The 27,787-nt window shown below is 41.4% G+C and overlaps 2 protein-coding genes across 5 annotated transcripts in view; both read right to left on the bottom strand.

The window, feature by feature from the left end:
* On the bottom strand, positions 1-22,049 carry PLA2G12A (phospholipase A2 group XIIA). The gene is made up of 4 exons (XM_019927799.3): positions 21,441-22,049; positions 4,215-4,291; positions 2,807-2,972; positions 1-745 (listed from the first exon to the last, which is right to left on the bottom strand). Exons 1-4 carry the CDS (start codon positions 21,646-21,648, stop codon positions 627-629), a joined length of 570 nt encoding a protein of 189 aa, XP_019783358.1. The 5' UTR covers positions 21,649-22,049; the 3' UTR covers positions 1-626.
* Positions 22,050-25,847: 3,798 nt separating this feature from the next.
* The window catches only part of CFI (complement factor I), a 35,416-nt gene continuing 33,476 nt past the window's right edge, over positions 25,848-27,787 (bottom strand). For all 4 annotated transcript variants that reach the window (XM_019927800.3, XM_073804987.1, XM_073804988.1 and 1 more), the window contains 2 exons: positions 27,633-27,737; positions 25,848-26,261 (listed from right to left, as the gene is read on the bottom strand). In XM_019927800.3, coding sequence (XP_019783359.1) covers positions 26,044-26,261; positions 27,633-27,737 — 323 coding nt within the window. In that variant the 3' untranslated portion in view covers positions 25,848-26,043. The remainder of the gene's footprint in view (positions 26,262-27,632; positions 27,738-27,787) is intronic.

Genomic DNA, 27,787 nt, shown 5'->3' with positions numbered 1-27,787 from the left:
TTTCTCGGCATAAATGTATATTTTAATTTTTACAGTAAACAAACATACTTTTTTTTTTTTTTTTTCTCACTGTTGTGGCCTCTCCCATTGCGGAGCACAGGCTCTGGATGCGCAGGCTCAGCGGCCATGGCTCACGGGCCCAGCCGCTCCGCGGCATGTGGGATCCTCCCGGACCGGGGCACGAACCCGTGTCCCCTGCATCGGCAGGCGGACTCTCAACCACTGTGCCACCAGGGAAGCCCTGACAAACATACTTTTAAGTGAAGATTTCCCCATATTTCCAAATAAGATACTGCTGAACATACCTTATAATGAATTTTACATTTGACCTTATTTTTTGATAAATATAGTTGTGAAAACTGAGCTAGACTCTTTCTTTTAAAAAATTCTCCCTTAACATGCACCTCTTCCTGTGATTGTCAAGACAATATGGCACACTAAGGCAGCAACATCCAGGAAGATAACCTGCATTTGTTTCTTTAGTTTGAAGTTTTAATGTCAAAATAAGGTCTTAAAATAATCCTTTCACAAAAATAAGGCAGCTTTATGCTGTGAAAACATTAGCTCTTCGTCAAAGGTTATGCTCTTCTGTCCTCATCTGCTGTCACCACCTGTCAGCATCTTCTTTAAAGATCAGTTTTTTCTTCGTAGCGACACGTACATGCGGCTCGTTGGCTGTCCAGGTACGGCTTACAGCCTAAATGTATAACACTGTCAAACAAGAGCTCCACGGTGGATTCACATGCTGCAAAGTAAGAAAGTGCCGTTACTGTTAGGCAACTGCAAAGCATCACTCTCTCTTCACGTATATTACATGTTTCAGCACAATGTCAGGCACAGCCTTAGTGGGCACTTACACCTATTTTAGGTGAAAGTCTTCCCAACCCTCACAAACTGGTAACATATATATACAAAGACTTTCCCTTTCAGCCTCTCTACCTGTAACTACTTTTTCTTTGCATGCAACTATTCAAACCAACTTTCTGTACTAGACAGTGAGTCTCCCTCAATAGCACTCAGTTCATCACTGTTAATTTTCCTTTTATATGAAAAATATCACTAATAGAGATGCCTGATAACACTCTTAAGTTTGCACTTTAAGGAAGGACTTCTAGGTGCAGAAAAAAATTAAGGTTAAAAATAGAGAAACCTCAAAACATTTAATTATAGTCAACAGCTTTTAACGATCACATATAATTTAAGATGCTTAAAGTATTAAATGGACTCCAGTCTCTTTCTTTGACCAATATCCAAATTTGGTTTGGGAGGGGAGAAACAGGAATCCAAGGTGTTTTTCCTCTGGTGGGGTTTCTTAATATTTTTGAAAGACAATAAAAAAGATAACAGATTTAACTTTTCTTATTCTAAGAAACCTGGAACACTCAGGTAAGATTATCTTAATATACTATACTTACAGAGATACGGCACAGAGTGGCTTTTAGTTATCCAAATACTTCTAATTTCCAATATTCATGTTAAGAAAGAAACTTTTCATTACAAAATCTTGGCATTTTCAAAGTTTTCCAAAAGGCTGTGCCATTAAGGAATACAACCAACCACAGAAGTGTAAAGGTTATGATTACTAAATAGGAGACTGCAAGGAAATTGCTAACAACATTAGCATATCCTTAGGTCAGAAAACAGGACACACATCTATCTGTGCTTCACCTGGACAACTAGTTTACCTTAGCCAAAAGCGTTCAAAGGGATTCAGAGGTTTTGAGTTCAAGCTTCACCTGGAGCAGAGATTTCCTCCTTGTTATTACTTCCTAGTTACTACTAGAATTTCAGAATAACACCTATAATATGAGACTATTTGGGGAATAATGGAATAGACAGAACACAAGTTTTAAAGTCCGAAGTATGCAACTTGGGACAAGTTACTTCTTTCTGAACCTCAGTTTCCTTCCTTTAAAAAGGGGCATAATGCCAACTAGCACTTTGGGTTTCTGTGAACATCAGTGAAAACATGTCTCAAGTATCTAGCACAGTATCTTATGGAAAGTGCTTAAAAATGGTAGTTTCCTTTCTTGACCCTTCTTACTGCCCCTCCTCTTCTGATTTCAGTGTATGGTACGTTCTTTGGTAAAGAACTTGTTAACTAAAGAAATCTTGTTAACTACTAGTATTTGTACAGTAATGTGTATTTCTACAAATAGTTCATTTTACCCTTACGACAACTCTACAAGATGGGTATTACCGTTCTCATTTTATAAATGAGGACACTGAAATGCCTATTACCTTTGCTGACTGTGCTCTGTATCCCTTCACTGCAATAATCATCACTGTGAGTATGACTACATGCTGAGCCCTGTGAGTTCTCTTGGCAAATCACTGAACCTGGGCGGGTGGTGGTGGTGGTGGTGGTGGTGGTGGTGGTGGTGGTTTTGAGGACCCTCCTGACACAGATACATATGAAGAGACAGAGTTAAGACTCAAATCCTCCAGAACTTCCTACTCCAAATCCAATGTGCTATACTCCGAACTTCACTGGATCCAGAATTTCAAACTTCAGGCTCTGGGTAATTAGAACTATATTACAAGGTACAAGATTTTGGATGAATTCTTCTCTAGCTCACACACCCTCCTCCCAAGGTTTCCTAACACTTCTTGCTTCTGTGATTGTAAACCATTTTAGATGACAAAATCACTGACTTCTCATCTCAGAAAATTGAAGGGGCTGTTTCACCACAGATAAGATAATACATAGTGAAAGATTTCTATCGGTATATCTTATACTAACACAAAAGCATCTAATAAAACTTTGCAGACTGCACTTATCCCCATCCCACCGAATCAGCCTTACCCTGCACATGCTGAGCTAGCCCTAGTGTTTTCTGCACATCTCGGCAAATCTTGGAGAGGCAATATTGAAACTCCTCATCACAGTCGTTTTTGCTTTTGCCGCAGGTCTCATAGCACCTGTCGTGTTGGTTGCAGCACTTTGTCAAGGAAGGGATGCCAATGTTAAGCTGAAAGAGACATTTGGATAGATGACTGCTGATGAAATTCAAACCTTCTCTGAAGTAGCGCATCAAAGAAACTTACAAATCAAAGACAACACTGCTATATAGATAATTTCCAAAATTCGTTTCTGCCTCCAAATGCTTTCCAGGTTAGATATCTCTCCATTACCCTCACTTGCACCCACCCATGTTACTCCTTCCTCTCCCTCTCAGCCATGCCTCAAAGCTCCCTATTTTGCAATGTTAGAGAATTCGCAGTCATTTGCCGGTAGCAAACGCAACTTCCAATTGTCCAAAACACAAAACATAATTTTAAGAATAGAGGGCTTCCCTGGTGGCGCAGTGGTTGGGAGTCTGCCTGCCGATGCAGGGGACACGGGTTCGTGCCCCAGTCCGGGAGGATCCCACATGCCACGGAGCTGCTGGGCCTGTGATCCATGGCCGCTGGGCCTGCGCGTCCGGAGCCTGTGCTCCACAACAGGAGAGGCCACAACAGTGAGAGGCCCGCGTACCGCGAAAAAAAAAAAAAAAAAAAAAAAAAGAATAGAAAGATAAAGCTAAGAGCTTTAGAAGACTTTTGCAGGGGCTATGCAAGCATGATTTTTGGATATTCCGAAGTATTTTGCACCTCCTCCTTCGATAAAATGTACTTTATATGAAATGTCACCAACAACTTCTAAGCTCCTACAACTCAAACTTTGTTTTTGGTTTTATGGTTTAATCTTTAAGTGTTCATCCATTCCCTAAAGACATTATTCCTTCGAATCTGTAATTATCTTTAACTATTTTAAATAACTTTATATGCAAAATGCTTGTGTCCAGGAATCACTTTCATAAAACATTTTTCTCCCATAATACTGGCTCAGATTCAGCCTCCCTTACAACAAACACACAGCTATCCCACTTAGCCTAGTTTTAATATAGAAAATATTACGCTTTCCTGTCCTTTTTCATCCTAAGTAGTGTGACTTCTATACTCTAAACTTTTCAATCATATCTGTGACGTGAGGAAATATCATTTAAATGGTATTAACATCTACAAGATTAAAAAATAAAACATGACTTTTACTCCATTTAGCTTCATTAGGACTTATTAAATGTGTTTTAGCTATAAAAGAATATAACAAACCTGATCACTATTACAAAAAACAAAATTACTTCTGAGCCTGAAAACATACTGATGGTTTATCAAGAGTATTAGATAGCCTACCAATCATAAAAACTTATCAAATAAAAAATAATATTTACATGAACACCAAACAGTGGGGAGCCACATCCATTCGGCGGGGAGGCTTTATATCCGTAACGTGGAAAAGGCTTAGATCCTATAAAATATAAATGGTATCATAATTAATTTTCAAGTATGCTAGAGAATACATACACAGAAAGGTCTACAATGTGCTAGACTAGCCCTGGAAACATTTACTATTTGGATGCTAACATAAGTGAGTATGTGTTTATTCGGATGGGCATTAAAAATGCTAATTTGTCTACCGAATTATTTTTACTTCTCCTGAAGCAAAATATGTACAAATGTGTACATGTACACATAGATGGCAGTTCATAAAATATTATGCTGGTTCATAAAATGTAATTATATTTGCAAGCCTACACCATACAAACATGTAAATCCTTATTCTGGACTGCTGTCAATTTCAGAGGTTACATGCCAGACTGGGTCCATATATATGAAACATAAAATCCACCCTATTTTCCTGTACATTCTAATGCTAATATTTTTAGGTTAAAACCTACAGGCAAGAACTGTATCTTCCCATCCTCAGCCAACGCTCCATTGTACACAAACCTCAATAACCATTAACTAGAGCCTAAAGCTAAGGAAGACAAGGTCACCTGATCATTTAATTACTTTAATATCATTCTAAGACATTACAGGACCATTCTAGCCCAGACTCCAACCAACCATTTCACAAATATACTCCTCTGCCATCCAAGGAAAAAGGCAAGAAACAAAGATAGCTTGGGAAACTATTACTCCAGTTATACTCTCCTTAATAGCACCAATAGTTCAGTAACAAGGAGAAAGATGACATTATCAAAGCAATCTTAAATGTTGGAAGATACTTCAGAAATATCTCTCCTCATGTAATACAGAAATCACTTCAATATACCAAAGAGTCTTTGAATGTTTCCCACAATCCTATAGTGTCAAGAAACAGCCTACTCCATTGTGGACTGGCATTAACAGTTGAGTTCTTTCTTCTCTTTTTCGTGTAAATTCTACCTGTAAGCAATCCTCTGACCTCTGGGGAACACAAAGCCACCCAATTCCCTATTTTACATGATAATCCTTTCAAACACCTGGGGCTACCATTTACCTTCCACAAATAAAATATCCCCAGTTATTCCAAATACCACCCCACATCTGGATACTTAGGAGAGACACAAAGTATTCCACCAACTTTCATTCAATTAACGTTTATTACTAGGAGACTTGAAGTTTGCCCTCCAAAAGTAAAGTGAGGAAGAAAAAAAGCAACCCTTCCAGTAATCAGCCATCAAAATAAGTAATCCACTCAAAGTAATGAACTAAAAATGGTTTAAGTGAGCTGCTAAGACTCACATGCTCAACTGAGGTGACCAAGTAGAGCCTCAAGAGAGCATAACTTCAGGGCTTCCCTGGTGGCGCAGTGGTTGAGAGTCCTCCTGCCAATGCAGGGGACACAGGTTCGTGCCCCGGTCCGGGAAGATCCCACATGCCGCGGAGCGGCTGGGCCCGTGAGCCATGGCCGCTGAGCCTGCGCATCCGGAGCCTGTGCTCCGCATCGGGAGACGCCACAGCAGTGAGAGGCCCGCGTACCGCAAAAAAAAAAAGAGAGAGCATAACTTCATGGAGATATAAAGTTCCACCCAGTCTGAAGAACAATGCGTACAAAAGGGAATCGTTATGATGGATCTAGAAAAGAGGAGGCCAATGACAGAAGTTTCTCTAGCACTGTCCAAGAGGAGGGCTGTTCCTGGGCCCTTGGAAGATGAAGGTAGATGCCTCAGGCTATCTCAGATGAGTCACTGTGATCCTTCAACTCCTGCTTTTAGTCCTTCACTCTTAAGAAAACTCTTTATGATTTGGCATTCCACTTTAAAGGGCCTACAGAGAGGATATTCTAACTATCAATACTTAGATATCTAATGGGCACCTCAAACTTAAGGCGTACCTCCTGCCATTCACCCCCAAACCTGCTCCATCCACAGTTCCCTCTTCTCAGGTAATAGATATCCATCCTTCCAGGTGCTCAGGGGAAAAAATCTCGGCCATCTTTAACTCTCTCATTTTCTTATATCCCACATCCAATTCAACAGCATATCCTGTTGACTCTACCTTCAAAATATTCAGAATCTAACCACTTCTCACTACCTCCACTGCTACCATCCTGCTCCAAGTCACCATGGATTACTGCCATAACCTAACTAGTCTCTTTGGTTTCCCCACCCAACACCACCTCCAGCTATGGTCCAATCTCAACACTGAACCTGAGTGATCCTATTAAAATATATGTTAGATTAAGTCTTTGCTCTGCCAAAACCCCTCCAATGGCTTCTCATTTTATTCAGAATAAAAGCTGGGACTTCCCTGGTGGTCCAGTGGTTAAGACTCTGCACTTCCACTGAGGGGTGCGTGGGTTCGAACCCTGGTTGGGGAACTAAGATCCTATATGCCATGCTGCACAGCCGGAAAAAAAAAAAAAAAAAGGCCAAAAGTCCTTTCAGTGCCTATAAGCCCTATATAATGGCATCTCTGACCTCATCTCCTTACTGTTCTCTCTCCTCTGCCTTCCTTCCTCACTCCATTCCATCACATCTGACCTCTTTGCTGGGCCACAGACGCTCCAGCTCTGCTCTTGCCTTAGTGCCACTGAAGCTGCTATTTTTCTATGTGGATACTCGTCCTCCTGACATCTACATACTTCTTCATGTTCAAGGCCTTTTCTGACCATACCATTTGCAGCACATATGGCCTTCTAACATATCACTAACCTATTCTGTTTATTATCTGTCACCCCATATTAAAATAGAAACCCTCTGAGGGCAGGAATTTTTGTCTGTTTTGTACCCCCAACGCATAGAACAATGTCTGGCATATAGTTAGGTTCTCAATAAATATTTGTTGATAAATGAATGAATGAATGAGCAGAAGACTTGGAAGCCTAATATTCACGGCAGTTATAATACTCATTATAAATAAACTGGTACTGCTGTTTACCCTTCAGTCTCTTTTGAGTTTGGTGAGCGTTCATCAGCCTCCAAGGACTGATCACTTCTAGTCTGTCACATCCAGAATGTGGCACCCCAAACTGAACACCATTAGGAGTGATGGGCCTATTTTGAGCTGGATAAACTACTTGTACTAATATAACCTAAGACAGCATATGTTTCAGCTATGTCTCCATGCTAAAATACAGCACAGGACTTCCCTGGTGGCACAGTGGCTAAGAATCTGACTGCCAATGCAGGGGACACGGGTTTGAGGCCTGGTCTGGGAAGATCCCACATGCCGCAGAGCAACGAAGCCCATGTGCCACAACTACTGAGCCTGCACTCTAGGGCCTGTGAGCCACAACTACTGAGCCCGCATGGCACAACTACTGAAGCCCATGCACCTAGAGCCCATGCTCCGCAACAAGAAGCCACCGCAATGAGAAGCCCGCGCGCCGCAGCGAAGAGCAGCCCCCGCTCGCCATAACTAGAGAAAGCCCATGCGCAGCAATGAAGACCCAATGCAGCCAAACAATAAAATAAATAAATAAATTTTAAAAAATAATACAGCACAATAACAGTAGAAAAAAACAGTTTTTTTCTAAAATGAACTTTTTAACATCTACTGCTGAGGCTCAGCACTTCTGCCATTCAATTTTTGAGCCTAAAACACTAGACTATAAAACTCTTATCTTGTTAGGTTTAGTTCATCATTCAGGACCGTTAAGCAGATTTTAAATGTAGAGGTATTCACCCAGTGTTACTTGTTATACCCAGATAGTCACAAACTTGAGACACTGATTTAACCAGGACAGAGACCTGCAACACCCTGCTGGAGATGAGCCCTCTCTACAAGAAGCCATGACGTCATTAACCCAACCCTTTGGGCAGACCACTTAGCCAGCTGTGATTTCACCTAAATCAAGTTCTATCCAGCCTACACTTTGCATGGAAGTATCATGAGAGACTAGGCATCTGATCTACCCTACCATGCTAGAAACCTCTTCACTGAAAGGGAGGAAGGCTGGATCAGCATTACATCCTTGGGGAAGCCATTCTAGCTCCTTGAAGTTCTCTCTTGTCAAGGGTTTTAACAATCAACCGTCTAAAATGTTCAGAAACTCATGTAGCAAGAAATACTAAGCAGTGGGTCACATTTATAGTCTGAAAAAAGTACAATAAATATGCCAAAGAGTGTTCAAAAAGTCTGGAAACAGAAAAAATAGTGTATTTACTATACATAATTTTTTGAGGTTAACAACTGGACTTTTTGCTTTAAATTTAGAAGCATATCACCTTAAAAGGTGTCTGGAGACTGAAGCAACACATATCAGGCATATTACTTGAAAATCTAACCAACAAACTGTTTATCCTGTTTCCAACTTTGTGGGTACCCCATACATTCCCCCTGCCAGTCTCCAGATTTCTGGCACTTATCTCTTTTCCATGAGGATCAAAGATTACCACCCTCAGACAACTGATACAGGCCTAGAGTTTTAAAGGCATGTGGATGTCTAATCTCTTCTTCTCAAGTGTCTGCTTTTCTTTTTTTTTAACCAGAAAGTTATTTCTCTCAATGTTATACAACAGTAGCACTTCTATTTTCCCTTCCCTTTGTTTTTTATATAAACCCATGCACTTTCCTTCGATTCTGAGTCTATAAAAACATTTCTGAACATTCTGATGTGTACAATGATAGTGATACACACCTGTGTGCATATGTATTAGTATGTACAGACATTACCTCATTTTGTAAAAGATAATTACCTTTGCATGGGAGAATGATTAGAAGCAAATGAAGTCAGAGAAAACAAAACAAAATATGCTTATTATAAGAGAATAAAGAGGAAAACAGTACAGAGAAAATCAGCTGGCAAAAATGAAAATGGAAGCAAGGATGGAAGTAGTAGTCATCTCAAACAGGGCTAGTGCTTAAAACTGTCTTAAGAGAGAAGCTGCTAAAATGGAGTAATAAAGAACCTAGATCTACTGTATGTGAAATACTAGACAATAACACCATGAAATAAGTGCTGGTAAAACTGGCTCTCAGTGTAAGTGGAAAAAGGAGCATGTATTTCTTTTTTGTTTCTTTTGAAGGAAGCTACTAATATCAGTTCCTCAGAGAGGCCTTTCTCATTCACTCTATTTGGAATAGTGCCCCTTCACTTTTATATCCATTCCATACATCCATGGTTGGTTTTATTTTTCTTTCTAACATTTATTAACCAAATTAACATAATTAGTTTCTATGGAGACAGCAATTTTGTCTTGCTCACCTAGAAGATGCCTGGCACAAAGTGGGTGCACAGGAAATCACCAGATGAAAAAATGAGAAGCATTCCTTGCTGAAATTAAAATATTCTTTACCCACAGCAAAACATAAACCAAAACAACCCCCCCCAAAAAAACCCAGAAAATTGAACTAGTTTCCTGAAATTTTTTACAGTGTTTTAAATTCTAAATTCATCTTTATGAAATAATTATTTCTGAACAACTTACATAGAAGGTTGTTTATTTAAGATTAAGTTGATATGGAGTAGGTTGAGAGGAGTGAGGACAAGGTGGCAGAGCAGAAGGATCTGAGCTCACCCCCTCTCATGAAAACACCAAAATCACAACTAACTGCTGAACAACCATTGAAAAGGACTAGAACCTACCAAAAACGATATTCTACTCCCAAAGACAAAGAAACCACAAGAAGGTGGTAGGAGGGTGCATTTACCATACAATCAAATCCCATACCTGCCAGGTGGGTGACCGACAAACTGGAAAATAATTATATCACAGAGGTTCTCCCACATGAGCGAGAGTTCTGAGCCCTGGGTCAGGCTCCCCAGTCTGGGGGTGTGGCATCAGGAGGAGGAACCCCCAGAGCATTGTGCTCTGAAGGTCAGGGGGGCTTGACTGCAGAAAATCAACAGGACGGGGGAAAACAGAAAGGCCTCTCTTGGAGGACACACACAAGGCCTTGGGTGCATTGGGACCCAGGGGAAGAAGCAGTCACTTCATAAGACCAGACCTACCTGCTGATCTTGGAGGGTCTCCTGGGGAGATGCGGGGCACTTATGGCTCACTGTGGGGACAAGGACACTGGCGGCAGAGTTATTTGGAAGTACTCGTTGGCATGAGCTGTCGTGGAGACCATCATTTTGATGCCAAGACCTGGCCCCACCCTTCCCCGTGCTGGGAAGCCTCAGGCCATACAGCCAACAAGGAAGGAACACAGCCCCACCAATCAGCAGACAGGCTACTTAAAGTCTTCTTGAGCCCACAGCCGCCTCTAAACACACTGCTTGACATAGCCCTGCCAACCAGAGGGACAACACCCAGCTCCACCCACCAGTGGCACCAGTCCCTCCCACCAGGAAGCCTGCACAAGCCTCTTAGACCACCCTCACCCACAGAAGCAAGGGAACTACAATCCTACAGCCTGTGGGACCTCAAACACAGAGAGTGAGACAAAATGAGATAGCAAAGGAGTATGTTCCAAACAAAGGAAAAGATAAAACCCCTGAAAAACAACTACATGAAGTAGAGATAAGCAATCTACCCGAAAAACAATTCAGAGTGATGATAGTAAAGATGATCCAAGATCTCAGAAAAAGAATGGAAGCACAGATCGAGGATATACAAGAAATTTTTAACAAAGAACTAGAAGAATTAAAGTACAAACAGAGTTCAACAATACAATAAATGCACTAAGAAATACATTAGGGGACTTCCCTGGTGGCGCAGTGGTTAAGAATCCGCCTGCCAATGCAGGGGACACGGGTTCAAGCCCTGGTCCGGGAAGATCCCACATGCTGTGGAGCAACTGAGCCCATGCGCCACAACTGCTGAGCCTGCGCTCTAGAGCCTGCAAGTCACAACTACTGAGCCCGTGAGCCTAGAGCCGGTGTTCTGCAACAAGAGAAGCCACCACAATGAGAAGCCCGCGCACCACAAGGAAGAGTAGCCCCCACTCGCTGCAACTGGAGAAAGCCTGCGCACAGCAACGAAGACTCAACACAGCCAAAAATAAATAAATTAAAAAAAAAAAGAATTTGGATTTATTTTAAATCCCATTAAAAAAATACATTATAAGGAATCAAGAGCAGAAGAAATGAAGCAGAAAAACGGGTAAGTGAGCTGGAAGACAGAATGGTGGAAATCACTGCCATGGAACAGAAAAAAGAATGAAAAGAAATGACGACAGTCTCAGAGACCTCTGGGACAACATTAAAAGCATCAACATTCGAATTATAGGGGTCCCAGAAGAAGAAGAGAAAAAGAAAGGGTATGAGAAAATATTCGAAGAGATTATAGTTGAAAAGTTCCCTAACATGGGAAAGGAAATAGTCAATCAAGTCCAGGAAGCACAGAGAGTCTCATACAGGACAAATCCAAGAAGAAATATGCCAAGACACATATTAAGCAAATTGACAAAAATTAAAGACAAAGAGAAAATATTAAGAGCAACCAAGGAAAAGCAACAAATAACATACAAAGGAATCCCCATAAGGTTATCAGATGATTTTTCAACAGAAATTCTGCATGCCAGAAGGGAATGGCACAACATATTTAAAGTGATGAAAGGGAAAAACCTACAACCAAGAATACTCTACCCAGCAAGGCTCTCATTTAGATTCGTGGAAGCAATCAAAAGCTTTACAGACCAGCAAAAGCTAAGAGAATTCAGCATCACCAAACCAGATTTACAAGAAATGCTAAAGAAACTTCTCTAGGTGGAAAAGAAAAAGCCACAACTAGAATCAAGCAAATTATGAGCGGGAAAGCTCACCAGTAAAGGCAAACACACAGTAAAGATAGGAAATCATCCACACACAAATATGATATCAAAACCAGCAATCGTGGGGCTTCCCTGGTGGCACAGTGGTTAAGAATCCACCTGCCAATGCAGGGGACATGGGTTCAAGCTCTGGTCCAGGAAGATCCCACGTGGCGCAGAGCAACTAAGCCTGTGCACCACAGCTACTGAGCCTGTGCTCTAGAGCCCCCGAGCCACAACTACTGAGCCCATGTGGCACAACTACTGAAGCCTGCATGCCTAGAGCCCATGCTCCATGACAAGAGAAGCCACCACGATGAGAATCCCGCACAATACAATGAAGAGTGGCCACCACTCGCTGCAACTAAATAAAGCCCGTGCGCAGCAACAAAGACCCAACACAACCAAAAATAAATTAAAAGAAAAAAACAAACAAGAAAACCCAGCTGGGCTTCCCTGGTGGCGCAGTGGTTGAGAGTCCACCTGCTGATGCAGGGGACACAGGTTCGTGCCCTGGTCCGGGAAGATCCCACATGCCGCGGAGCGGCTGGGCCCGTGAGCCATGGCCGCTGAGCCTGCACATCCAGAGCCTGTTCTCCGCACTGGGAGAGGCCACAACAGTGAGAGGCCCGCGTACCGCAAAAACAAAACAAAAAACAAAAAAACCAGCAATTGTGAGGAGAGTACAAATGCAGGATACAGGAAGTGCATTTGAAATTAAGAGACCAACTTAAAACAATCTTGTATATGTATAGACTGCTACAGCAAAACCTCATAATAACCACAAACCAAAAATCTACAATAGATAGACACACATAGACAAAATAGGAATCCAAACACAACATTAAAGATAGTCATCAAGTCACAAGACAGGAGAACAAAAAAGGAAGGGAAGAAAAAAGACCTACAAAAACAAATCCAAAACAATTAACAAAACGGCAGTAAGAACATAGATATCGATAATTACCTTAAATGTAGAGGGATTAAATGCTCCAGTCAAAAGACATAGACTGGTTGAATGAATACAAAAACAAGACCCATGTCTTGAGGCCCACTTCAGATCTAGGGACACACACACACTGAAAGTGAGGGGATGGAAAAAGGTATTCCATGCAAATGGAAATCAAAAGAAAGTGGGAGTAGCAATACTCATATCAGACAAAACAGACTTTAAAGACTGTTATAAGAGACAAAAGACACTACATAATGATCAAGGGAGCAATCCAAGAAGAAGATATAACAATTATAAATATATATGCACGCAACATAGGAGCACCCCAATATATAAGGGAAATGCTAACAGCCATAAAAGAAGAAATCAACAGTAACACAGTAATAGTGGGGGACTTTGACACCCCACTTACATCAATGGACAGATCATCCAGACAGAAAGTCAATAAGGAAACACAGGTCTTCAATGATACATTAGACCAGATGGACTTAATTGATATTTATAGAGCATTCCATCCAAAAGCAGAATACACATTCCTTTCAAGTGCACAAGAAACCTTCTCCAGGATAGATCACATGCTGGGCCCTAAAGCAAGCCTTGGTAAATTTAAGAAAACTGAAATCGTATCAAGCATCTTCTCTGACAAATTATGAGATTAGAAATCAACTACAAGAAAAAAACTGTAAAAAACACAAACATGTGGAGGGTAAGCAATATGTTACTAAACAACCAATGGATCACTGAAAAAATCAAAGAGGAAATCAAAAACTACTTACAGACATTATGAAATTATATTCATATAATTATATGAAGTTATACCTATTGGTTTATACTAAAGGAGACTATGACCACTAAAATAAAAAAAAATACCTACAGACAAATGAAAACAAAAATATGATCCAAAACCTATGGGACACAGCAAAAGCAGTTCTAAGAGGGAAGTTTATAGCAATACAATCTTACCTCAGAAAACAAGAAAAATCACAAATAAACCACCTAAACTTACACCGAAAGCAACCAGAGAAAGAAGAACAAACAACCCAAAGTTAGCAGAAGGAAAGAAATCATAAAGATCAGAGCAGAAATAAATGAAATAGAAATGAAGAAAACAATAGAAAAGATCAATGAAACTAAAGGCTGGTTCTTTGAGAAGATAAACAAAATTGATAAACCTTTAGCCAGACTCATCAAGAAAAAAAGGGAGAGGGCTCAAATCAATAAAATGAGAAATGAAAAAGGAGAAGTTACAACTGACACCACAGAAATACAAAGGATCATAAGAGACTACTACAAGCAACTTTATGCCAATAAAATGGACAAATTCTTAGAAAGGTACAATCTCCCAAAACTGAACCAGGAGGAAACAGAAAATATGAACAGACCAATCACAAGCACTGAAATTGAAACTGTGATTAAAGATCTCCCAACAAACAAAAGTCCAGGACCAGAGGGCTTCACAGGCGAATTCTATCAAACATTTAGAGAAGAGTTAACACCTACCCTCCTGCAACTATTTCCAAAATTGCAGAGGAAGGAACACTTCTAAACTCATTCTATGAGGCCACCATCACCTTGATACCAAAACCAGACAAAGATACCACAAAAAAAGAAAATTGCAGGCCAATATCACTGATGAACATAGACATAAGAATCCTCAACAAAATACTAGCAAACCAAATCCAACAATACATTCGAAGGCTCATACACCATAATCAAGTGGGATTTATCCCAGGGATGCAAGGATTTTTTTAATTCTGCAAATCAATCAGTGTGATACACCACCATTAACAAACTGAAGAATAAACACCATGTGATCATCTCAACAGATGCAGATGCTTTTGACAAAATCCAACAGCCATTTGTGATAAAAGCTCTCCAGAAAGTGGGTATAGAGGGAACATACCTCAACATAATAAAGGCCATATATGACAAACCCACAGCTGACATCATACTCAATGGTGAAAAGCTGAAAGTATTTCCTCTATAATCAGGAACAAGAGAAGGATGTCCACTCTCACTACTTTCATTCAACATAGTTTTGGAAGTCGTAGCCATGGCAATCAGAGAAGAAAAAGAAATAAAAGGAATCCAAATTGGAAAAGAAGAAGTTAAACTGTCACTGTTTGCAGATGACATAATACTATACATCACAGAAAATCCTAAAGATGACACCAGAAAACTACTAGAGCTCATCAATGAATTTGGTAAAATTGCAAGATACAAAATTAATACACAGAAATCTGTTGCATTTCTATACACTAACAAAAGATCAGGAAAAGAAATGAAGGAAACAATCCCATTTACCACTGCAACAAAAAGATTACCTAGGAATAAACCTACCTAAGGAAGCAAAAGATCTATTCTCTGAAAACTATGAGATGCTGATGAAAGAAATTGAAGATGACACAAACAGATGGAAAAACATACCCTGTTCTTGATTGGAAGAATCAATATTGTCAAAATGACTCTACTATCCAACATAATCTACAGATTCAATGCAATCCCTATCAAATTACCAATGGCATTTTTCATGGAACTAGAACAAATAATTCTAAAATTTGTATGGAAACACAAAAGACTCTCAACAGCCAAAACAATACTGAGAAAGAAAAACTGAGCTGGAGGAATCAGGCTTCCTGAGTTCAGACTATACTCTAAAGCTACAGTATTCAAAACACTATGGTACTGACACAAAGACTTATAGATCAATGTAACAGGACAGAAAGCCCAGAAATAAACCTATGCCCCTATGGTCAATTAATCTATGACAAAGGAGGCAAGGGTATACAGTGGAGAAAAGACAGTTTCTTCAACAAGTGGTGTCGGGAAAACTGGACAGCTACATGTAAAAGAATGAAATTAGAACATTCTCTAACACCATACACAAAAATAAACTCAAAATGGATTACAGACCTATATGTAAGACTGGATACTATAAAACTCTTAGAGGAAAACATAGGCAGAACACTCTTTGACATAAATTGCAGCAATATCTTTTTGGATCCACCTCCCAAAATAATGAAAATAAAAACAAAAATAAACAAGTGGGACCTAATTAAACTCAAAAGCTTTTGCACAGCAAAGGAAACCATACACAAAATGAAAAGACAAGCCCCAGAATGGGAGAAAGTATTTACAAATGATGTGACCAACAAGGGATTAATCTCTAAAATATACAAACAGTTCATGCAGCTCAATACAAAAATAACAAACAACCCAATCAAAAAATGGGCAGAATATCTAAATAGACATTTCTCCAAAAAGCACATGAAAAGATGCTCAACATCACTAATTATTAAAGAAATGCAAATCAAAACTACAATGAGGTATCACCTCACAGTGGTCAGAATGGTCATCATCAAAAAGTCTACAAACAATAAATGCTGGAGAGGATGTGGAGAAAAGGGAACCCTCCTACACTGTTAGTAGGAATGTAAATCAGTACAGCCACTATGGAGAACAGTATGGAGGTTCCTTAAAAAAACTAAAAATAGATCTACCATATGATCCAGCAATCCCACTTCTGGGCACATATCCGGAGAAAAGCATACTTTGAAAAGATACATGCACCCTAATGCTCATTGCAGCACTATTTACAATAGCCAAAACATGGAAGCAACCTAAACGACCATCGACATGAGTGGATAAAGAAGATGTGGTACATATGTACAATGGAATATTACTCAGCCATAAAAAAGAATGAAATAATGCCATTTGCAGCAATATAGATGGACCTAGCGATTATCATACTAAGTGACAAAAGTCAGACAAAATGATACAAATAAATTTATTTACAAAACAGAAACAGATTCACAGACTTAGAAAACAAACTTATGGTTACCAAAGGGGAAAGGTGGGGGAGGGATAAATTAGGAGGTTGGGATTAACACATACACACTACTATATATAAAACAGATAACAAGGACCTACTGTATAGCACAGGGAACTCCACTCAATACTCTGTAATAATTTATATGGGGAAAGAATCTAAGAATAGATGTATGTATATGCATAACGAAATCACTTTGCTGTACACCTAAAACTGACACAACATTGTAAATCAACTATACTCCAATGTAAAATAAAAATTAAAAAATAAATAAAAGAGTTAAAAAAAGAAAAAATGGTTCAGTTGATATGGATACCATGATTACAACTGCATTCATATCATTTTAAGTGTTGTTATAAAAGGTGTTATAATCCACTGATCATTAAAAATATTTAGCATTTCTACTGGTGCCAGTTTTTACTAAGTGCTATGAACCGAACTGTGTCCCCGCCAAAATCATATGCTGAAGCCCTAACTCTCAATGTATTTGGTGATAGGGCCTTTGGGGGGTAATTAGGGTTAGACGAGGTCACGAGGGTAGGGCCCTCATGACGGGATTAGTACCCTTATAAGAAGACGCACCAGAGAACTTACTTTCCCTTCACCTGCTGCCCCTACCATGCAAGAAGGCAGCTGTCTGCAAGCCAGGAAGAGAGCTCTCACCACAGAAAAGTGTTGGCTAAACCTTGATCTTGGATTTTCTAGCCTTCAGAACTGTAAGAAATAAATTCCTGTTGTTTACATCACGCAGTCTGTGGTATTTTATTATAGCAACCTGGGCAGACTAATACACAAAGCAAGCAAAAACTCAACAGTAGAAGAAACAACATCAGAGTCAAACCAAAAATCCATGATGTGCTGGGGTCACCGTCCCCTAGAGTTTGTAAGCAGAAATTACAAATTACAATCTCTTAGCTTTTCTGTACAGAAAGCTAAGAAAAAAAAAATGAGATAGGAATAAGAGTTTTAAAAACAAACCAGGGACTTCCTTGGCGGTCCAGTGGTTAAGACTCTGCCCTTCCACTGCAGGGGGCGCAGGTTTGATCCCTGGTCAGGAGCTAAGATCCTACATGCCACAGGGCGCTGCCAAACAAAACAGAACAAAACAAAAACCAAATCCACTATGTACAACTACATGGAAACACTATTCATCGATTTCACTTTCTGACTACGCGACTGCTCTTATCTTGATGCTTTATATTTTATCATCTGTATGGGCAGCTGAAATCTACAGATTCTCCTGGACTGAGACAACGATAGCTCTTTTCTACATATTTTTCTTAATTTGGTATAAATACCTTCAACAGACCAATTTCCTTCACCTGAAAGACATTGAAACGGATGAGAAGCATGAGGGGAAGCCTGTGGGGTCACAGAGAGATCTTATCACTGTGTTTTGTATGAAGCCGTACAGAATTCCAACCTGCTTTCCCAAACACCTGAAACTTTAAATTCCTGATTATTAATCTCCAAAGGCCCTTATGCTACTTTATTTTTCTAGTACATTCACTTTCCTATTTTCCTCAATCTCCAACACTTCTATTCCCACCTTCTCACTCAGCTGATGACCTCGATCCCTACTTCACTGAGAAAACCAAGGCAATGAGAGGATAACTTGAACACTACCCACCTAACCGGCATCTGTGCCCATATCCTCTCTGCTCTTGGCCAATCTATTTATGTACTAGAACTCACTCCTCTCACCTAAGGACATGATTCCAATAATTCTCCTTCCTCTCTCCCTCATTAGTGTTTTTACTCTCTGCTGAATCATTCTCAAAAGCATACAAATATGCTGTTATTTTTCCTAATGAACCGAAAACTAGTTTTTCCATGTTCACCACCCCCACCCCACCCCCGCTTTCAGTTAAATGGCAACTCCATCCTTACAATTATTCAGGCTGAAAACTTTGGAATCCTTTTTTAGTTTACTCACACCCTCCTTCTAAGCCATTAGCAAACGCTTTAGGCTCTTCCTTCAAAATATACCCCAAATCCAACCACTTCTCACCACCTTTATTGCTACCACCCTGAACAAAACTACCACCATGTTTGGTCTGAATTTTTGCACCTGTCACTCCGCCTCCATTCTTGCTCCCCCACCTCTCTCGACCCTTTTTATTCTGAGCACAACAGCCAAAGGGATCCTGTTAAGATATCAATTACTGAATGAATTGAATACTTATTCATAATCCTAAAAACATTTTACAAGCCAATTTTGTTTTCTATTTTTCAAGGAGATTGGGAAATTTTCTTCCTCAATTTTTTCTGCTGTCAGCGAGAAAAAAGTTAAAAGAAAAAAAACAGTGATCATTAAATTTGCTCCCCTACGTAACTTTATTTCACTCTCCATAAAGCCTTGTTCCCACCCTAGGGAGGATGGCCAGAAGGAGCGAGTCTCCATAATGCTGGTCCTTCACTAGAGCAAAGATAAATGGATGCAACAAATCTGTGCCCTTTAATCCGACACCTCTCCCTCCGTTAAGTCTTTTTTTTAAGGCTCCCTTGACCTCTTTACTGCGACTATTAAACACCCCTTCATCACCATGCTCCTTTAATTTTGAGATTTGTCTGTTTCTGTTTGGTTCTGATTTGGTCACTAACATTCCAAAATATAGGAAAGGTTGAGATAGTGTTCCAGGGAGACTTCTCAAGTAACAGCAATTAAAGATCAATCTTCATTATGTTGGAATTATCAACACGGTGACTTGGAACCACAGTCCTATGAGCAGACAGTACTTACTAAGTACTAAAAGGTTTTCACTGAAGCATACCATTTCCTAAATTCTCGAGTTCACTTGTGTTTTTTATGCTGGAGACCTTGCTCTAAACTCCAAATGGTAAATTTTGTGAGGCTTGTGGAAGAGAAGAGGATTAAGAAAAAGGAAAGATTAAAATAATATTTTTAATAAGAATAGTATCCATTTAACTTCAGAGATATTTTAAATGTAATAAACTAAACTAAATAAACTCTAGAACGCTTTACTCATCATAAATTTATGAGGACTGATCCTTCCAAGTCTTTCCTATCTCAGTAAACGGCAACTACATCCTTCCTCTGGCTCAGGCCAAAACCTTCAGAATCATCCTTGACTGGCATTTCAGCTCTGGTCCTTTACACCTGCTGTTCCCTCTGCCTGGATTGTTCTTTCCCTAGATCATCACAGTGCCACCTTCCCCATTTCAGATTTCTTCTCAAATATTATCTCATCAGTGAGGCCTTCCCCCAACCTATTTAAAAGAGTAAACTAACGCCTCCAACACCGCCACTGACGGTTCCCCTGCTGTACTGTTCTGGAAGCAATGGCCCACTTCAGATCTACACACACTGCAGATTTGGCTTGTTTTACTTATTCTTCAGTTTACTGTCTCTCCCCACCAGAAGGTAAGCTCCATGGACAGAAATTCTGTCAGTTTTGTTCACTGCCAAATCTCCAATTGGTACAATGCCTGACACACAGCAGGCACTCAGGTATTTGTTTAATGAATGGGGATGACTAAGTAAAACTATGCCATCTGCCTCAGGAAAGGCAACCATTTAATCTTCAAATTGCTCACTTATTCCTCCTGACAAGCTCTACAAGGACAAAAACATCCTTCCCGATTGAACACTGGCGGTAACATTTAGGCATACATTTAAGAAGGAATGAAATTTAGCAGTTCATAGCATACAAGATATAGTTCATTCTTTACCTCCATTAACAGAAAACTAGAAATTATGACCACATGTTGCATCACGTTTTCACATGACAGAGGTCCCTTTTCAATTCACCCACGTATAGTCCAGTTTTACCTCTAAAGTCGTTTAGTTCCCTATTATTTTGGGCTGCCAAGCATTAAATTAACTAGGCCCAAACCTTGTCCACTTTTATCGGAAACATGATCTCCCAATTACTTTCTTAGCATTTTGAAATTCAAAAAAGAAGCCCAGGTACTTTGTCTGAACTATTACATCTAAGCATTCAAAAAAGTCAAGTGCTTCAAAAGAAAGATCTCTGCCTGAAATACTGTTATTAATCACCAACAATGCCACCAAACAAGTTCTCAGATTCAAACAGAATTAAAGTTTAAAAATATGAAAAAGTAAATCAAAAGAATAATATTAATAGCAACCAACAATGAGGAGGCAGCGTCACTGGTATCTAAGGAAAGAAAATTCCTGTTAAGTACTGCTTGAACCATTTCCTATTAGAGTTAATCAGAACTCTTTCTCAACAGTAAAGTACACCAAAAGTCTGTACAAAGGTCGCAATTTATTGTCTGTAGCTTTACAGAAAAAAAAATTTAAACCAATTCTTGAGAAAGTTAAAAAAGCATGACTTTAAAATTCCTGGTATGTTTTGCGTGTTCAGCTGACTAATTTAAAGGCGCTAAATAAAATCAGTCTGTTTCACTCCATCCCCATGACGCTGTGTCACTAAGTTCTTAGGCAACTTTCATGCAATTTCAACAACAACAACAAAAATCAGACGCAACGAAAACAGAACGGAGAGTACGCTCTCAGGCGATCTCTCACATTCTAACAATAGCGGCGTGAACTCGTCAGCAGGTTTCTCAATCACAAGAATGGCACGAATCTAGCGATGGTTAAGTTTTCCCAGGGCCAGAGGACACCGTCAAGGTCTGGCCGGCATCTCACACCTCCACGACTTCGGTCCCCCTCAAAAGCCCTGATAGCACGGGCCTCGCAGGGCCTGGGGTTCCCCTCACCGTCATTGCACTTATACTGGCAGAGCCCGTCCTCGCCTCCCAGGAGGTCCAAGGCGGCGTTCAGGTACGTGTCTATCTTGTGAACGCCGTTCCGGATGGTCTTCAGGGAGGCTCTCCAGTCGGTGGTCTGGGCCTGCTCCTGGCACCTGAAAGCGGCGGTCAGGAGGAGAAGAAGGACGGCGAGCACGGGCCGCAGGAGCAGGGCCATCCGCGCAGCGCCGGGCCGTGATAGGCCGCACGGGTCCCCGGAGCCGCGCCCTAGGCAGCGTCCCTCGGGTCGCCCTAGGCAGCGGCGCGGGCCCGGGGCATGGCGACGGCGGCCAGCTCCATGCCCACGCCTCCTGCCCGGCTGGGAGGCGGGCCCTCACCGCCTGCAACGAGCTCCCGCTGGAACACAGTGCCTCGGCAGAGATCAGGGAGCGGCACACGCGCCCACCTGGGCGTGCCGCGGCTCCTGTGCGCCTGCGCCAAGCGTGGTGCGTCAGAGGCGCGGGGTAGGCGGGCCAGAGCGGCCGGTGCGTCCTCCCCACCCACGTGGTGGTCGCGGCGCGCCCCTGAGGCTGGCTCACTTGGCCCTCGTTAGTACTACCTTTGGGGTTCGTGGTACTAACGAAATACCTATGCCGGGCCCCGTACTCCAGACAGGCAGATTAGTTCGTCCCGGTGTCAGTGGACATCGGTATTTTTTGAAAGCTCCCTGGGTAGTTGTAGGGTGCAGTCAGGTGGCGAACCCTTGTGACCTCATCTGACCTGTCGGGGTGCAGCCCAGTCACCCCGAGCGACAAGCTTTTCAGGGTGTAGACAACGTCAGAGAAATGAGCCACCCCCCACCCTCCCTACCCGTAATCCCCTGTAGAGAGCGCTGCTTGAAATCGTGATTCTGCGGGATACGTGGGCCGAACGCGCATCTCACCTCCTCGGGTCCTTACCCGGTCCTCTCTAACCGCGGTGGCCGCCGTTGGGGGAACGGGATTGGAACATGTTAACCCAAGGCCGTGGTGGTGCCTGGCTGACAAAGACGAGGTAGATGCTAGTTTAGAAATTTTGGAAGAAGAAAATGGTTTGACAATAAAACCATGAGTTTTCTTCCCTGGTAAGGAAGAAGCCGTCCTCCATACTTCAACGCAGTTTAAAAAAAAAAAGGAAAGCACAGTTTTCCTACTCAAGATATTTTGTAACTTGATGGCTCCAGTGACATTTCCCTGTATTTTTTCCCAGTGCAGCGCAGAATCCTTAAATAACAATTGCAGTAATTTCTACCAGAGCTATAAATAGTTATCTTAGTATCCTGGCAGTTTCCAAGAATTTTACAGTAAGATCCAGGGCCGTATTGCAAGTGTTGAGAAAAGATGTGTCCTTTCTATAAGAATTACCAATAAATTCTAGTTTGCCGTTTTGTGTTTCTTACAAGCTTCATGAGTTTATAATACATGTGCAGTGCAGAGCTCATAAGAATTATCTCTCTATTTAGAGCTTAGTCTGTGCCAGGCACTTCATGGACTTGATCTCTTACACTCAGAACACCGCTTTTCAGGAATACAAACTTTGGGCGAATTAGAAACAAAAAAGGTGGTCGCCAGATGAGCCCAACCCCAGGCTAGGTTAGTGGAGACCGGCCTGCCTTAAGTCTGCCCTCAGATGCTCAGCCAGGCACCCTTGGGCTGTGATCAACTTGAACTACAGTGGAAGGAAGAGGAGAAATGTGCTTGGGAGGTATTATCCTTTTTACAGTAAAGGAGTTGAGGGGCCCGCAGAGCAGTCGTGTGACAGTATCCAGTCAAATCAAGGTGGCTTGCGGCATCTTAGTTCCCCCACCAGGGATGGAACCCTGGCAGTGAGAGCGCCGAGTCCTAACACTGGACCTCCAGGGACTTCCCAAGGTCTCTTTCTGCCATCACCAGATGCCAAAGATTTTTTTTTTTTCTTTAATTTTTGGACAGCACATTTCAACAGTTGGGAAAAAGAAACAGAATTCTTTTTTTTTAAGCTTTCTGGAGCTTTGGGTTTCTCATCTCTGAAGTTTGGATGTTGTACCAGATTACCTCTGAGGTCCCACCTAGCTGCACCAGGGGAACATTTAAACCAGGCTCGGCTCTTTCAGAGAAACTCACTGGTATGGGAATAAGTCTTCAGAAAAAAAGACAGAATACTGTATAGTAATGTTACCCGGTTCCAGCCCTGTTATAGACACCCCAAATCTCTCCTTTTTACCTTTATTGTATACATTTACTCCTTGGTGATCTCATCTAATTTCTTTACCCTAAATACAGCCTCAGCTCTGAGGATTCAGATTTAGTCTTTGTTGTCGCATCTTTCCTTAGGGATTAAATTCTCAAACTCCATTTCCTCTGGCTGATAGAGATCTTCTCTTTTTCTCTCAAACAGATCTCCTTTTCTACTGTGTTCTTCATGGAAATCACTGCCATCTTTCCAGAAAACAAGATTCTAAGTTTTATTTTCACATTCTTTCATAATCAATCATTAGATATTTGTTCTGCTGCAACGATTCCAAGATTTACTTTTTCCTCTGAATTCCTGCTGTCAGATACCAGGGTGTGGCATTGACCACAGGACCAGCTACGTGATCTGCAGGGCTCAGCACAAAGTAAAAATGCAAGGCCCCTTGTTCAAAAATTATTAAGAACTTCAAGGTGATAACGGGAGATACAAAAGCAAGTCTGGAACCCTTCTAGGTTCAGGGCCTTGTGCATTGGCACAGGATGCTTGCTGGCGAAGCCAGCCCTGACTGACCATATCACATAACTCCTAGATGACCCACTTCCATCTTTTCTCCCAAATAGCATTTGAGGCTTCTTTACAGAGCACTTTCATCTACTCAGCAAAACCTGTTATTATCGAGACAGACACTTGGTTGCAAACCCACAGCTTCCAGGTCTTGCCTGCTAGCAAATGGCTAGTTTGTCTATATATACTTTGACTGTGGATGGACAGGAGAGGAAGTCAGGAAGCCAGTTAGGACATTATAAACTAGGTAAGATATTATTATGGCTTGGCCCAAGGAGGAAGCAGTGGAGGTGTGAAAAGTGGTCACGTTCTAGATGTAACGTCATGGTAGATCCAACAGGATTTACTGATGGACTGAATGTGGTATAAAGGGAAAGAAGACTCAAGGATAACACTGAGGTTTTGGCTTAAACGGTTGGAAAGATAGAGAGTTCTTACCAGCTAAAATGGGGAGGAGTCCAGAAGAAGCAGATTTCAGGGAAAATTTAGAAAATCAATTTCAGACATACTATGTTTGAGAAGCTTGCACTGAATTTGTAGTTCAGAAGTGAGGTAAGAGCTGGAAATAAACTTGGAAGTCGTCAGCATAGAAACGGCTTTTAAGCCATGGGACTAGATAAGATCCTCTAAAAAGTGAGCATGTAAAGAGGAGCGAACAGGGTCTAAGCCGTAGGGGGTCAGGTAACTAAGCAGCAGCAAAGGAGACTAAGAAGGAAGAGGCAAGTGCAGCAGGAGAGCGCTACATTCCAGTGTGTCTAAGAAAGATAGAACCATCACTTCAGCGGGTGTGCAAGAAGGTGAGGACAGGGTATTGATCACTGGATTTAATAACATGTAGGTTATTGGTGAACTTCACAAGAGACGTGTCCATGGAGTACTGGGGAGAAAACACAATTGTAGTGCAGGAAGAAAAAATAGAAAGAGGAACTAGGGAAAGAAACTATGGTCAAAATTATCAAAACAAATTATGAAAATACAAAATATGCTGTTTTGTGCTGATTCTTGTCTGAACGATTAAATGCCTTGGAATGGGAACTTATGCGTGGCTGCAACTAGGCTGTGTTTTTTCTGTTTTTCTTAAATCAATTAATTAATTTATTTTTGGCTGTGTTGGGTCTTAGTTGCTGCACGTGGGCTTTCTCTAACTGTGGTGAGCAGGGTCTACTCTTCGTTGAGGTGCGCGGGCTTCTCATTGCGGTGGCTTCTCTTGTCGCGGAGCACGGGCTCTAGGCACGCAGCCTTCAGTAGTTGTGACTTGCGGGCTTTAGAGCGCAGGCTCAGTAGTTGTGGCACACAGGCTTAGTTGCTCCGCAGCATGTGGGATCTTCCTGGGCCAGGGCTCAAACCCGTGTCCCCTGCATTGGCAGGCGGATTCTTAACCACTGTGCCACCAGGGAAGTCCCTAAGCTGTGTTTTGTGGTTTTGTTTTTTTTTTTTTTTTGGCGGTACGTGGGCCTCTCACTGTTGTGGCCTCTCCTGTTGCGGAGCACAGGCTCCGGACGCGCAGGCTCAGCAGCCATGGCTCACGGGCCCAGCCCCTCCGCAACATGTGGGATCTTCCCGGACCAGGGCACGAACCCGTGTCCCCTGCATCGGCAGGTGGACTCTCAACCACTGCACCACCAGGGAAGCCCAATCACATTTTCTAATAAATAAAATATGTATGCTTGACTAGAATTTTTATTTGAGAATTGTACAGAATTCCAAAAAGGCATAAACTTTGTAGAGACCTTTAAAAAAATGTCCAATAAAATTGTCTTTATTTTTTTTCCTTGAAGAAGTACTACTTATGCAGTATCATTTCAATTAAAATGTAACTCCTGAGAGAAAAAGAGTAGAAAGAAGAGAGCACAGTTTTTTATACATTGTGCTGAGAAATACGAGACCTTCCTACATGAAGACTAATCCAGTCAAAATAATTGGCCACTTTTGTGTAAACGCCTGGGAACTCTGAATTTCCGCAGTTCTCACCCCAACTCACAACACCCCAAACATAAGTCACATTGTTGGCATCCTTACAGACTAAGGGGCCTCCAGAGTCCCCTTTACAGGCATCAATAGAACCATCATCTGTACCTGAGAAAGACCAAGGAAAAAGAAAATCATTTACTTCCATTTGTCAAGGCTGCCATGCCGACTTCCTGCCTCTTCCACCAATGACTGTACTGACACTGACTTTCTTACACTTGCCTAACAGGCAATAACACGTGCGCTCCCTTACAGAATGGGCCCACGGACTTGTAGAGATGCAGGTTGGGAAATGCTGTGTCTTCTACTCATTCTCCAAGTTTAGCAAGGGCTCCCCCTCCTTCCTCTACTTTGTGGAAGCATATACTATGATGAGATAGCAATCTGAAAGTAGCTTCAAAGGCTGAGTGGGAAAATAATAGAAGTACCTAGTGATCATTGAGTGCTTAATATGTATTAGTCATTCATTGTTTTAAATCTCACCACAACCCTATGAGAGAAGTATCATTATTATCCCTATTTTAAGATGAGACAAGACACAGAGAAGTCAACTAACTTGTCTAAGGTCATACAGCTAATAAGTGGCAGAGCCTGGACTTGAACCCAGGCAGCCAGACCTCGGAGCTTGTCCTCTTAACTGTGCTATTGCCCCTTTTGTCCTCTGTAATCCTGAACTCCATTTCAAGATGGGAGGGCACAGGAAATGGCCTGTTTACTTTCTTCTCACTCTTATGACTTTCTAAGATTTTAAATCAATGTATCCAAGAAGTTATAGGAGGTCAATAACTCTGCCTTTTTCTATAACCCACTATTTATAAATGGTTTCAATAAAGTGTCCTAAATGCACTACTCTGGCTGGTACCCTGCCTTTGGGTCACCAACAAAAGTAGGGACTGCTGTAGTTGTGTTAGGTAGTAGCAGTAGCATCCCTGTGATCTTAAAGGAGAGAGTGGAAGGTATTGTGGGAAGTATAAAGGGATTTCCGAGGAGGGAGAATTTACTTCCAACTGGACGCATTTGAAATGAGATCATTTGGATTTTTACTTAGAAGTCTGGGTTTTGATCCCGAATATACCACTTGTCGTCTGTAAGACTTGGGCAACTTATATAGCTGCTCTGCATCTCACTTTCCTCATCTATTAAGATCACCAAGGTTGCAGGTGAGGAAACTTGCTCAAGGTCACACATGTAGTAATTGGTAAAAACCGGAATGTAAACCCAGGCAGTCTGGTTCCAGAGGCTGTGCTCTCAATCACCTTGCTAGACTGCTGCATAATGGCTTAAGGAAGATTTTTCCTCTTGGTATCAGATTGTGGAACTTGAGCTGAGGGAAAGGGGCTGAAAGAGTTTGATGATGCAAGAGCCAGAGACCAAAGGAAAGAGTTGGAGGCCCAGATAAAGGGGGTGACTCAGTGGGGAGGAAAAACATGTTAGGTTAGTGAGTGTAGAGACATTTCTGAGAAGCCACTCAGTGCTTACCTGCACACTCCATTTCTTTTTCAAAGTAGCGATCTGGGTAGAACTTAGAGCAGTTTGCTATTAGGTGAACTTCACCCCACTTAAGTGAATAGACTTTTTGGTTATCTAAACAAAGAGAGAAAACAAGTAGACATTTTGAAGTTACAAATGAGAGC

Source organism: Tursiops truncatus, chromosome 5 (assembly GCF_011762595.2).
Source record: "Tursiops truncatus isolate mTurTru1 chromosome 5, mTurTru1.mat.Y, whole genome shotgun sequence".
NCBI classification, from domain to species: Eukaryota; Metazoa; Chordata; class Mammalia; order Artiodactyla; family Delphinidae; genus Tursiops; species Tursiops truncatus.
The sequence above is the reverse complement of the archived record's forward strand: the minus strand, read 5'-3'. Positions and strand labels throughout refer to the sequence as shown.

Bases quoted from the DNA above. Each gene is read 5' to 3' on its own strand.
- PLA2G12A (XM_019927799.3), bottom strand. From the start codon at position 21,648: ATGGCCCTGCTCCTGCGGCCCGTGCTCGCCGTCCTTCTTCTCCTCCTG. The intron at 2,973-4,214 runs GTAAATATTATT...TGTCTCTTTCAG, and splicing joins CCCCACTGTTTGGTGTTCAT to CTTAACATTGGCATCCCTTC. The intron at 746-2,806 runs GTAAGGCTGATT...CTTACTTTGCAG, and splicing joins GCTAGCTCAGCATGTGCAGG to CATGTGAATCCACCGTGGAG.